Source organism: Leucopleurus acutus (assembly GCF_964270905.1).
Source record: "Leucopleurus acutus genome assembly, chromosome: 2".
Lineage (NCBI taxonomy): Eukaryota > Metazoa > Chordata > Mammalia > Artiodactyla > Delphinidae > Leucopleurus > Leucopleurus acutus.
This window is the reverse complement of record NC_139143.1, coordinates 30,410,693-30,424,667: the sequence shown is the minus strand read 5'-3', so window position 1 is coordinate 30,424,667 and position 13,975 is coordinate 30,410,693. Positions and strand designations below refer to the sequence as shown.

The window sequence follows — 13,975 nt, the reverse complement described above, 5'->3', positions numbered from 1 at the left end:
AGTGGGTCTATTGTTCCCAGCATATGTACGGGTCTTGTTTTTGTATCCATTCAGCCAGCCTGTGTCTTTTGGTTGGAGCATCTAATCCATTCACGTTTAAGGTAATTATTGATATGTATGTTCCTATTACCATTTTCTTAATTGTTTTGAGTTTGTTTTTGTAGGTCCTTTTCTTCTCTTGAGTTTCCCACCTAGAGAAGTTCCTTTAGCATTTGTTGTAGAGCTGGTTTGGTGGTGCTGAATTCTCTTAGCTTTTGCTTTTCTGTAAAGCTTTTCATTTCTCTGTCGAATCTGAATGAGATCCTTGTTGGGTGCCGTAATCTTGGTTGTAGCTTCTTCCTTTTCATCACTTTAAATATATCATGCCATTCCCTTCTGGCTTGTAGAGTTTCTTCTGAAAAATCAGCTGTTAACCTTATGCGAGTTCCCTTGTATGTTATTTGTTGTTTTTCCCTTGTTGCTTTTAATAATTTTTCTTTGTCTTTAATGTTTGTCAATTTGATTGCTTTGTGTCTCAGCATGTTTCTCCTTGGGTTTATCCTGCCTGGAACTCTCTGCACTTCCTGGACTTTGGTGGATATTTCCTTTCCCATGTTAGGGATGTTTTCGACTATAATCTCTTCAAATATTTTCTCGGGTCCTTTTTGTCTCTCTTCTCCTTCTGGGACCCCTCTAATGTGAATGTTGGTGCATTTAATGTTATACCAGAGATTTCTTAGGCTGTCTTCATTTCTTTTCATTCTTTTTTCTTTTTTCTGTTCCATGGCATTGATTTCCCTCCGTTCTCTTTTCCAGGTCACTTATCCATTCTCTGCCTTAGTTGTTCTGCTATTGATTCCTTCTAGTGTATTTTTCATTTCAGTTATTGTATTGTTCATCTCTGTTTATTTGTTGTTTAATTCTTCTAAGTCTTTGTTAAACATTTGTTGCATCTTCTTGATATTTGCCTCCATTCTTTTTCCAAGTTCTTGGATCATCTTCATTATCATTATTCTGAATTCTTTTTCTGGAAGGTTGCCTATCTCCACTTTATTTAGCTATTTTTCTGGGGTTTTACCTTATTGCTTCATCTGGTACATAGTCCTCTGCCTTTTCATTTTGTCTATCTTTCTGTGAATGTGGTTTTCTTTCCACAGGCTGCAGGATTGTAGTTCTTCTTGCTTCTGCTGTTTGCCCTCTGGTGGATGAGGCTATCTAAGAGGCTTGTGCAAGCTTCCTGATGGGAGGGACTGGTGGTGGGTAGAGCTGGCTGTTGCTCTGGTTGGCAGAGCTCAGTAAATCTTTAATCCACTTGCCTGCTGATGGGTGGGGCTATGTTCCCTCCTTGTTGGTTGTTTGGCCTGAGGTGACCCATCACTGGAGGCTACAGGCTCTTTGGTGGGGCTAATGGTGGACTCCAGGAGGGTTCATGCCAAGGAGTACTTCCCAGAACTTCTGCTGCCACTGTCCTTGTCCCTTCAGTGAGCCACAGCCACCCCCCACCTCTGCAGGAGACCCTCCAACACTAGCAGCTAGGTCTCATTCAGTCTCCTACGGGGTCACTGCTCCTTTCCCTTGGGGTCTCATGCACACACTGTTTTGTGTGTGCCCTCCAACCATGGAGTCTCTGTTTTCCCCAGTCCTGTTGAAGTCCTGCAATCAAATCCTGCTAGTCTTTAAAGTCCAGTTTTCTGGGAATTCCTCCTCCTGTTGCCAGACCCCCAGGTTGGGAAGCCTGATGTGGGGCTTAGAACCTTCACTCTAGTGGGTGGACTTCCATGGTATAATTGTTCTCCAGTTTGTGAGTCACCCATCCAGTGGTTATGGGATTTGATTTTATTGTGATTTTATTGTACCCCTCCTGCCATCTCATTGCAGCTTCTCCTTTGTCTTTGGATGTGGGTGTCTTTTTTGGTAAGTTCCAGTGTCCTCCTGTTGATGATTGTTCAGCAGTTAGTTGTGATTTTGGTGCTCTCACAAAATGGAGTCTCTGGTCTTTTTTGCATGTAATGTCCTGAAAATATCAAGTCTAACTGTTCTATTGTGTCTTTTAAGATCTCTGTTGCCTTACTGATTTTTTCTTGAAGATCTGTCCACTGATGTTAGTGGGGTGTAAAACTCTCCTAATATGATAATATTCCATTCAATTTCTCCCTTTATGTCTCTTAGTATTTGTTTTATGTATTTAGGTGTTCCTATAATGGCTGCATATATGTTAATGAGTGTAATAACCTTTTATTGATCCCTTTATCATTATGTAGTGTCCTTCTTTATCTTTCTTTATGTCCTTTGTTTTAAAGTCTATTTTGTCTGACATGACTTTTGCTACCCCCACTTTCTTGTCATTTCCATTTCATGAAATATCTTTTTCCATCCCCTCACTTTCAATCTGTGTGTCATTCGCCATAAGGACAGCAAGTTGTAGGCTCTTGTTTTATTATCCAATCTGCCATTCTGTTTTTTGATTGGAGCATTTAATCCATTAACATTTAAGGTAAATTTGATTAGATATGTATTTCTTCCCTTTTTAAACCTTATTTTCCAGTTGATTTTGTATTTTTTCTTTCTTCTTTTATTTTTCTTTTTGTTTTTCCTTTTGTGGTTTGATGGATTTCTTTTGCATTATGATTGTGTTCTCTGCTTTTTGATTTCTGTAAATCTATTGTATGTTTTTGATTTGTAGTTATCCTGTTTTTCAAGTATGCTTACCCATTACTATAGCTACTTGCTTTATACTGGTAGTCATATAGGCTCAAACACATTCTAAAAAATAAATCTACATTTTCTTAGCTCCCTAACCCCACATTTGATGATTTTGATGTCCCCTTTCACATCTTCTTGTTTTTCCTTTTGCTGTTCATTCTAGTTATCCGCTCTTTCATAAGAATTTTTTTGCTTTTTTTTTTTTTAATCTGTGTACTGGCTTATTTGAGTGATTTACATTCCAATGTGATTTTCTCTTTCCTGTAGTTTCTTGCTTCTTTTCTATTTAGAGAAGAACTTTCAATATTTCTTTTAGGATAGGTTTAGTATTGCTGTATTCTTTCAGTTTTTGCTTATTTGAGAAATTTTTATCTCTTCTATTCTAAATGATAATCTTGCTGGTTAGAGTATCCTATGTTGCAAGTGTTTCCCTTTCAGTGCTTTGAATATATCTTGCTATTCCCTTCTGGCCTGCAAACTTTCTGTAGAGAAATTAGCTGATAGCCTTATGGGGCTTCTCTTGTAACTAACTCTTTGTTTTTCTCTTGCTGCCTTTAGAATCCTCTCTTTATCTTTGACTTTTGCCATTTTAATTACAATGCATCTTGGTGTAGGTCTGTTTGGGCTCATCTTGTTTGGGACCCTGTGTTCTTCCTGTATCTGGATATCTGTTTCCTTCTTTAAGTTTGGGAAGTTTTCAGGCATAAGTTATTCAAATGCAGTTTTAATCCCTTCTTCTCTTTCTTCTCCTTCTGGGATCCCTATTATGTGTAGATTGGGACACTATATTATCCCATGGGTCTCGTATAGTGCTTTCATTTTTTTTTCATATGTCTTTGTGTCTTCTGTTCTTATTGCATGTTTTCTATTTTTTTATCTTGCAGATCATTTATTCGTTCTTCTGCATTATTTAGTTTTGTATTTATTGCCTTTAGTGCAGCTTTCATTTTGGCAAATGAATTTTCTAATTTTTTTTTTTTTTTTTTTTTTTGCGGTATGCGGGCCTCTCACTGTTGTGGCCTCTCCCATTGTGGAGCACAGGATCCGGACGCGCAGTCTCAGTGGCCATGGCTCACGGGCCCAGCCGCTCTGCGGCATGTGGGATCTTCCTGGACCGGGGCACGAACCCATGTCCCCTGCATCGGCAGGAGGACTCTCAACCACTGTGCCACCAGGGAAGCCCCGAATTTTCTAATTTTAATTGTCTTCTCTTTATAGTTTCTAGTTCTTTTTTACAGTGATCTGCATTTCTATCGATAGCCTTTCTTAATTCCTTCAGTATTTCTGTTACCTCTTTTTTGAACTCAGGATCTAATAGACTAGAGAGTTCTGTTTCATTGTTTGTTCTTTCAGGGGAATTCTCTTGATTGTTTAACTGAGACTGGTTCCTCTGCTTCTTCATTTTACTTATGTTTCTCTATGAATTTAGGAGAAGCAGTTATCTACTGTGTTCTTGAAAGGCTGTTTTTACGTGGGAGCATCCCTGTGTAGCACGCATGAGTCTAATATTTTTTTGTGTAAGAGCTATTTTTAGTATGAATGCCTGCCATATCTTTCCTCAGTGTGTGCTGCTCTTTATCCCTTTGATAGGTTGTGTGATTGGTGTTGTGGTGAACACAGCCTGCACTAGATGTTGAGTGGGGCCTCCTCTTTGTCTGTGGTTGTCACAGCCCTGTTGGGGGTAGGGTCTGCTCCCCAGTTGTTGGAGCAGAAGATCCCATATCTGTTTCTCAGCTGCAGTGTGAGGTAGGTGGGACTGGAGCACTTTTGCCTGAAGAGGAGCCACTGAGTATTCCTCCCAAGGAGCTGTCCACTAGGAAGTGCACTCTGTGCACTCTGTGGTGTCTGTCACCCATTGTGCGGGCTCACAAAGTACATGGTTTTTGACACTGCCCTCAGCCCCACCTCAACCATGGGAATGCAGGTGATTGGCCTGGGTGTTCTTCAGACACTGTGCTCACAAAGCCACCAGTGCAGATTCATCAGTGCAGATTTGCTGAAGTTAGGCATCGGGACCACCACAGTTGTGCACTTATACCTGCCATGGGAGCTATGGAATCAGTCCAGTCCCCAGCTCTGCCTCTCCATGTGCCCACCTGCAAAGACTGCAGCTGCTATCACTGGACCCACCCCAGTTACGGGAGCACCAGTAATCCACTTGGATGTCCAGCAGGCACTGAGTTCACAAAGCTGCCACTGGTGGCATAAATCTGTGGATCACACAGCTGCTGACACATGGCTCAGATTTCAGCCCTTCTTTCTAAGTCATGCAGCCCCTGGGGATTGGCTCAGATTTCAGCTCTGCCTCTGCATGCGGACAACCCACTGTTGCTTGCACACTCCTAGAGTTTGTAGAGGTGGAGCCATGCCCACTGTGAGCATGCTGAGAATGAGGCTGCTATGGCAGGGCAGTGTCCCCCCTTCATGCTTGTGTTAACAATGGGGCTTCTATGGTGGACCAGGGCCAGTCCTGGGTACACCTGTGGTTGCTGCTCAGACCACACTCCAGCCCCCTCAGGCTGTCTCCATGGAGCCAACCCCAATCCCCTCCCCAAGTCTGTCTGCTGAAGCCCAAATTTCAGTAGCCAGCTCCCACACACCAGCAGACATGCATTTCAGTCTGGGGAGTGCCAGGAGGTGACCAGGACTGTCTATGCTGGTCTCACTCTGTTCTGCCTGCCACAATTCTGCTGCTGCACTCTCCTCTGAGCCTCTGAAGCTCCCTATGTATCCTGGCTGTTATCTCAGCTGTTGAAGGGTGTTCCTGGGAAATTTTCCTCTTTCACAGCTCCCTCCCAGGGATGCGGGTCCCCTACCAATTCCTTTTTTTCCCCCTTTCATTCTACTTGATTACATGGTAATCTGTCTTGAAGCTTTGGTTGTATGAGATCTTCTGTCAACATTCAGTAGGTATTCTGTGAGAATTGTTCCACATGTAGATGTATTTCTGATGTATTTGTGGGAGGAGGTGAGTTCCACATCCTTCTATTCTGCCATCTTGATCTCCCTCCTGCAGTTTTTTTTTTTTTTAATTTTCAAGAAGAATTTTGAGCACTCAGTTTAAAATGCTTGTATGGAAATTAGATAACATGACTACCTACTCCCCCCAAATAAATAACCATCAAAACAAACCCATAAGGGAAAAGGTTGATAACATTTGGTATGTTAAAATTCAGAATACCTTTCCATCAAAACACATCATTAAGAAAGCAAAAAGGCAAGCTACAGAGTAGAAGAAGTTATTTGCAATATATAAAAAGAATAAAACTCATATCCAGTGTCATTTAAAAAAAAAAAGACTACCCAAAAGAAAAATGAACACTATACAGAGGAAGAAAAGCAAATGTGAATGAACAGTAGAAAAGGTGCCCAACTTCATTAAGAATCAAAGAATGCAAATTAAAATGACAGTGAGGTACAGTACACACCCACCAGACCAGCAAAAACTAGATGTACTAACGAAGTACATGCTGATGAGGATGTAGCAGAAGAGAAATTTCTATACACTGTGTCAAGTAAAAGTTAGTATAATACTTTGGAACATAACTGTGGTTTATTTTGGAAAGTTAAAAATATGCATAACCAGTATGTAATTCCTATACATACTCATATGTATGTGCACTACATCGTATATACAAGGTTGGTCAAGCAGCAGCATTATTCAAAATATTAAAAAATTGGAAACACCCAAATATGCATCAGCAGTAGAATGGATACATGAAAACGAGTGAAATAGAACTCCATGGAATAACACAGATGGATCTTAAGAAGCATAATATTGAGAAAAAAAGCAAATTTCAAAGAAAAAACCCAACATAAATTCATTTACAGTAAAGTTTAAAATGAGGCAAAAGTGCAAACCTAAAGTATTTTAAGGATACTTGTATGAATGGTGGTTACCTCTGTGAAGGGGGTGGTGATCAGCAGGGAACACATGTAGACTTTTGGGGTTCTGGCAATGATTTTTTGTAGCCTGAGTAGTGAATACATGGGTGCTTGCTTTACAATAAGTTATTGTACTCTACACTTGTGTTTTATGTACTTTAGTTTTTTGTGTTACAGTCCACAATTTTAAAAAACAAATGAAACTGTTCTCTGTATGTTGGAATTCTTGAGTTTATGTTGTAAATGAAAAAATAGAGCATGGAAAAGTATATAAAATTGGCCACTATTTATGAAAAGGAAGGGAAGAGGAGGGAGGGAGGGAGAGAGAGAGAGAGAGAGAGAGAGAGAGAGAGAGAAAGAGAGTGCTGTTTACAGAAGAGTAGGGAAACCCAGACACCAAAACAGTGGATGTCTCTGGGCAGGAGAAATAGGTGACCAAGGGACAGGATTAGAAGAAAAATGACTATTCACTGTATACCCTTTTGTGCCTCTTGTATTTCATACCATGTGAATGTAATATTACCTATTGTAAATAAATAAATAAAAATTCCTAACAACAACTTCTTCTAGCAACTCTAACCATACTTATCCACAAGGGTCACTATTGAATGATGTCTAACTCTAGTTCCTCACCAGGGAAAAACCGTTCTGAAGTCTGTCTGCCCTCACCAGGGAGAAAGCATCTTCATTTACGTTCTTACTTTATTTTACACATCATGCTCCATTTTTAAGAAACCCTCAATTCAAAAATATGCACAAAAAATTTAAAATATACTTTTAAAATGGGGTGAAAGAAGACAAAGAAGTGGAAAGATAATATGAAACCATGAGTGAATTTATAAAAAGCATAATATTAACCATCTCCCCTAGAGTTAATGCACAAATTAGATTCTAACGTTTCTAGCATTTGATGCAAAAAAAGACAATCCATGAGGACCATTTAGCTGAAATTCCTGACCAGTCTTAATAACAAGAATAATCCACAGATCAATTATGAAACCATGCCATCTTCCTAAGAAAAGTGTAAGATGCTCTGGGACATGAGACCAGGGAAGTATCATTCATGGTTAGTCATGGATGAAAATGAAAGTAAGAATACACAGTTTAGAAAAGGAAGAAGAAAAGCTGTAAAACTGTGCTTTAAAAATTCTGTTTTACACATAAGATAGTGAGTAGCTTCACTTGTCTGGATTTTTCAAATTTTGATTATTGCAATGAATTCCCTTTTTTCCTAAAGTTGAGCTGATTGTCCTTTGGGCAACTAACGGGTTAAATGCTACCTTCTAAGTTCAAGGAAAATTAGCCTTGCTCAAATAATGCTGCTGGCTCACAATTGCAGGGCTTTGGGCAGAGTAAAGACCGGAGGAAATCAGTGTGTAGGAGACAGTCTTCTCCGTGACAAGACCAGCAAAAATTATGGAAACCACTTTGGCAGTGATGGATTCTTCTGATATTCAAAGGAAAAACATAGCTGTCATTGGTGGTGGCTTGGTAAGAATCTCTTTGGATATATTATTCCTGTTAGCAGTATTATATTAATTATCATTACTCTTTTTTATTTGTTTATCAGAGATTAACTTCTTTAATTTTTTTCTTCCAGTTTTATTGAGGTATAATTGACATACAACACTGTATAAGTTTAAAGTGTACAGCATAATGATTTGACTTATATACATCATGAGATGATTGCTGCAATAAGTTTAGTGAACATTATCCCTCATCTCATACAGATACAAAATAAAAGAAAATGATCTTCTCCTGTGATGAGAACTCTTAGGATTTACTTTCTTAACTTTCATATATAATATATAGCAGTATTAATTACATGTTGTACATTACACCCTTAGTGCTTATTTACATTATAACTGTAAGTTTGTACTTTTTGACCACGTGTTTGTTGTCATACAGAGATACTATATAATTATTGACTATATTCCTCACGATGTACAGTTCATTTATCTTGTAAGTGGAAGTTTGTACCTCTAATCTTCCTTACCTATTTCACGTATTTTAATGATTATTACTAATCATTTGTAAGGATTGTTCACTTTCTTTTGAAACTTTTCTGATATTTAAATACACCTTTTTAAAATGTGGTATTAGTTTAGTTTGCTCTTTTCTAGAAAAGCGATTTTATTTCCATTAAATACAAAAGTGTCTGTTTTCCCCTGCTTTTTCAGTACAGCATTTTTAAAAATAGAAAATAAAGCAAATCGAATTTGATTAATCCCCAAATTGGCTACTCTTTAAAAACAGATTATTAGTGTAAATAGTCATTTTAATCAAAACATTTGCCCCACTTTGGTTAATAACTCAGTTTATACTGTCTAATAAGAATAAAAGGGTCAAGAAACATGAAGTTAACGCAAAACTATCATGTTGAATGTTCACTAGTTATCTGAGTACTTGGGAGTAAAACCTGTTTAGTCACCTTATTTGGCTGGCGCAGTGGAGCTGGTCTTAGGGTGGTGAAGTTAGGCCTCCTCTCTCACAGAGCTGGTGAGATGAAGGGGCTGAGATGGCCCACATTTAGCAAGATGTAGGAGGGGGCTCTCCTCTGCTCTGTCGTTATTATATGAAACCTAGCTCTGCTTAATGTGGGACTGCATCAGCTAAACTGTATTTCCCCTCCCTTAGCAGAACTTCTATTTTGGAGTAAAAATATCCCCATTAGTTAAAGTTTAATCATTTTGGTTTTGCTTTTGGTCTAATGATTTGCAGGCCTTTAGATCATTCATTCATTTACTCAACAAAAATTTATTAAGGGCCTAATATGTGCCAGACACTGTTCTGGGTTGTATATAGATCAGTATATTTTATATCGCACATAGAGTTATACAGTTTGTACTAATTCTGACTTTTGTTTTGCCTTCTTTCTTGTGTTTTCCCCAAAGTACGATGATAGTTCTAACTTTTCTGGTTCTAAATTTCAAAATGCTAAGGAAGGCTACCACATGCCGTGTTGGCCAATGCATGTGACATGTGTCATCATTTCTTATTACTTCATACCAGGCTTCAGTCCAGCTTTTTCGTTTCTAAATTTTACATAAAAGGAGAATTCATGTATTCAACAAAATCTTATTGGGTGCCAGCTATGTGCTAACATTGCTTTAGGTACTAGGGATACAGTGGTGAACATTCAGGGAGGAGAAAGACAGTGGAGAAGAAAACGAATAAATAAATTCGATGAGACCTAAGCACTATGAAAGAAATGCAAGCAGGGTAATGCGGTAGTGTCTTAACGGGTGTCCATTTAGAGTGTGCTCAGGGGCAGCCTTTCTGAGGGGGAGGCATATGACCTGAATAATGAGAAGGAAGGAACCATGCGAAGGGCTACAGAAAGAGCATCTTGGGTAGATGAACGACTGTCCAAAGAGAAACACTGAGGCGATAGATAATGGGCTGGGCACTTTCTTGGAGCAGACAGAAAGGCAGAAAGAATGAGAGTGGAGAAGAGTAGCTGCTGAGGCTGGGGAGAATGAAATAGCCAGAGATCCTAGGATCTTAGAGGGAAAGGCAGACAGATTTTATCCTAGACACAATGGAAAACCATTGGAAGATCTTAGGTAGGAAAGCAAGCTGCGATTTTAAGATTCCTTAGGCTGTTATGTAGAGAAGAGTTGGGAAAATTGTAAGAAGACCAGATACACCAGTTAAGAGGCTGTTGTGTTTGTCCAAGACTTGGACTAGGGTGGCAGCAGTGATATATCTTAAAATGTCTTAGAAGTCCAAGGGGAGATAACAAATATGTGATTGGATATATGATTTTGGAAGGCATAAAAATGGGTATCATCCACAGATTTCTCCCCGAATAACACTTGAACTCTTCATCATGTAAACACGTCATTATCTGTGCATGCATACATACATGTGCTAGAAAATAGAAGACATGAATTAATACACGTGTATTAACAAGCAACTAAAATTCCTCTGCAAAGGAATTCTATTTACCTTCTTGCTCAGGTCCATGCCTAGGAATCATGTTCTTTTTTCATTTTATGCAAACCCCATTCCTCTTTCACTCTACCAGTAAGCCTTGGTGGCTCTATATCCAAGATATATTTCAATTCTGGCCATTGCTAACATCCTAGTTCAGGCCATCAACATCCTTCATCCATAGTCCTGATTTCCTCCTAAGTGGTCTCCCAGCTTCTACTCTTATCCACAGGTAGTTACACAGCAGCCACTTTTAAATCATTAGTGTGATAATTATCACTGTTTGCTTAAAACCTTCCAGTGGTTTCCCATTACAAAAAAAATAAAATCCAAACTCCTTACCAAAGGCCCTACAGGAACTGAGCCTGTCTACCTGCCTGGCCTCATCTTTTCCCTGTTTTTTGTTTTTTTGTATTATTTATCAGTATCTGAACTTATACACTTTATTTGTTTTTGGTAAATAAAGGTAAACTCTTTATTAAATATCTACTCCAACTAGGATATAGACTCTTATGGCTGGAACCATACCTAACATTGCTTAATGTCATTATTTAGTTAGTATTTGATGGATGAATGAATGAGAGGAATGAAAAACTCTTCTTAATGATATGAAGGTAAAAGAAATTTCATATTGGATGGAAGTCTGAATATTGAAGAAATTACGAAAAAAAAATTGATTAAATAGAGCAATTCAAGAAGGTTAAATTCAATACATAAAGGACAAAATTATTTTCTTACCCATCTACTTCCTTGCATCTCACTGTTGTGGCCTCTCCCGTTGCGGAGCACAGGCTCCGGACGCACAGGCTCAGTGGCCATGGCTCACGGGCCTAGCCGCTCCGCGGCATGTGGGATCTTCCCGGACCAGGGCACGAACCTGTGTCCCCTGCATCGGCAGGCGGACTCTCAACCACTGCTCCACCAGGGGAGCCCCCTTGCATTTTTTCCCCCACCTTTCCCATACTCTTCCTCCCCATGGACTGATCCTAATCCTTTATACTGTCTACTACATTAAAGACTCTCTCTGGGCCCCAGGGGAAAAAATGAAATGGAGCTGAGAACATTTACTCGAAGTCCAAAGAATATAGTGAACGTATTTTTTTCCCAATGGTGCCTTGTCTAGTGAAAGATTACCCTTAGAATTTGTCTTTGCTCTAGTATAGTGATCATCTGATTCTGTGATTAACCAGTTGATTTCTGTTCTTTGAAGACATGTCAAGTCCAAAAGGTCAGAAGGAGCCAATAGATCAATGAAAGAATCTTACTCAGCAACAAAAGGTGAAAGAAACTGTAAACCATGGTCATAAATTGGTGAAAGTTGAGCTATTGAAGAGTGGGAAAAGATGTTAAAACAGTTTTTCAAGAACGTTAATCTGGATATTTAGCAAAATGACTGTATTGGCTTAGTTATCTTCCTTCTCGTGGGAAACACTGCTCCCAACCCCTTCCCCTGCAATGGTGATTACCTCCCCTTCCCCTGCAATGCACACAGAGCTTTGCTTGCCTTTCTCACAGACTGTATTCTGTGAAAGTTATAGATATGCAGAGTGTATTCCCCATAGAAGGTTTTTAACTTCATGAGTCTAAAGATTTTCTTATCTTTGGGTCCTGCTCCCTTTCCTTTTATGAAGGTTATCCCAGTGCCTTATACTGTCAAACACACTAAAATATTTTGTGTGCATGAGTTTGCTTTCAGAACAAAATGGGGGATCATGCTGTTAGAAGTTATGGGCAATTAAAAGAAAGACAATATTTTTCATCAGAATGGAATCATAAGGAATGCGGTCCTTTGAAGGACTAATTTGAAAAACAATCTCTACTTTTCAGGCTGGAAGGAGTTTTACAGTTTTCCAATTCTAACAAGTTGACCTAGCGGAAAAAACTGCCACACAAGCTGCCTTACTTTGTGTTAGAGTGAGGTGTGTTTTCTTCCCAAAGCGACAAGCCAGAGAAGTCAAAAGAAAGGCCATCTATCCTGCACATGTGTCCTTAAGATATGTAGGTATTCAGATCCTTGGTATTCAGAAATGCTGCTTCTGAGGTGACTATTTTCAATGTTCACAGGTATGATGAAAATGACCAGAGATTTCAGTGACAACTACAGCTACTGAGCCCTCACTTTTTGGCTGAAGTTTAAGAGTTTTAGCTGAAAGGACTATTAAGCATTCCAGCCTTAGCTGCAGCCTTCTGTTGAAGTATGTGTGCATTGTTCTGGCACACACTTTGAAGATGTATTTTAGGGCAATATTGAAGCATTTCTTTTGTCTCCCCTGCTAACAAGCAACCCCACTCCATTCTCCCTATGTTTGACCCAGCAAAATTCTCCATTAAGAGCCATTTAGAAGGTAAAGTCATTCAAAACATCAGGGTAAGGAGAGTTGTACATTTTATGACTTACTGTTGTTAATTGTGCCCTCTCCCCTAGTATTCAAGTCATTGCCTTTGAAACTGCTTGACCTTGATTCTATGAGAGGTTGTGTCTCACTTCTATAGATGATAATTCTGTCACAGATTTATAGGCTCAATATAGTCCTGATACCAAATTGGCCCTAGATGGTGCTTTCTGCCCTTTCTCCCTAGGATCTTTCCCCTCAGAGCTCACTCTTCACTCAGCTCAGTTGGACAGAAAGAGCAGAAGACAGTGAAGAGGAGGAGGAGAGGCTGCAACCAGCTGGAAGCCCAAGAAATCTTACCCTCTCTGCATCTCGTTTGCTTCATCATGGGCAAAAACTAGGTCCCTAGATATTTTTTTCTTTTTCTACTTGTTTTATTTTTATTATTTATTTATTTATTAACATCTTTATTGGAGTACAATTGCTTTACAATGTTGTGTTAGTTTCTGCCGTATAACAAAGTGAATCAGCTATACATATACATATATCCCCATATCCCCTCCCTCTTGCGTCTCCCTCCCACCCTCCCTATCCCACCCCTCTAGGAGGTCACAAAGCCCCGAGCTGAACCCCCTGTGCTATGCAGCTGCTTCCCACTAGCTATCTATTTTACATTTGGTAGTGTATATAAGTCCATGCCTCTCTCTCACTTCTCTCCAGCTTATAATTACTGCTCCCCGTGTCCTCAAGTCCATTCTCTACGTCTGCGTCTTTATTCCTGTCCTGCCCCTAGGTTCTTCAGGACCATCTTTTTTTTTTTTTAGATTCCATATATATGTGTTAGCATACGGTATTTGTTTTTCTCTTTCTGACTTACTTCACTATGTATGACAGTCTCTAGATCCATCCACCTCACTACAAATAACTCAGTTTCGTTTATTTCATGCCTGAGAAATATTCCATTGTATATATGTGCCGGTCCCTAGGTCTTTTAATTCTACCATTATGCTGCTTCTTTTTCATACTTCCTCACTCACAGATCGCTAGCTTTGTTCTCAATGTAGTCTTCGTAAAAACAGAAATCAAATGTCACCCAGAATTTTTACTTTCTATAAAATAAATATTCTAGACACATATAA

The 13,975-nt window shown here is 39.2% G+C and overlaps 1 protein-coding gene across 3 annotated transcripts in view; it reads left to right on the top strand.

Annotated features, from left to right (window-relative positions):
• KMO (kynurenine 3-monooxygenase) overlaps positions 1 to 13,975 on the top strand; it is a 76,876-nt gene that overhangs the window by 13,451 nt on the left and 49,450 nt on the right. The window contains exon 1 of one of the 3 annotated variants that reach the window (XM_082833649.1): positions 7,628 to 8,058. The exons of the other annotated variants lie outside the window; for them this stretch is intronic. Coding sequence (XP_082689775.1) covers positions 7,984 to 8,058 — 75 coding nt within the window. The 5' untranslated portion in view covers positions 7,628 to 7,983. Of the gene's footprint in view, positions 1 to 7,627; positions 8,059 to 13,975 lie in introns of those variants that run through there. 3 annotated transcript variants of the gene reach the window in all.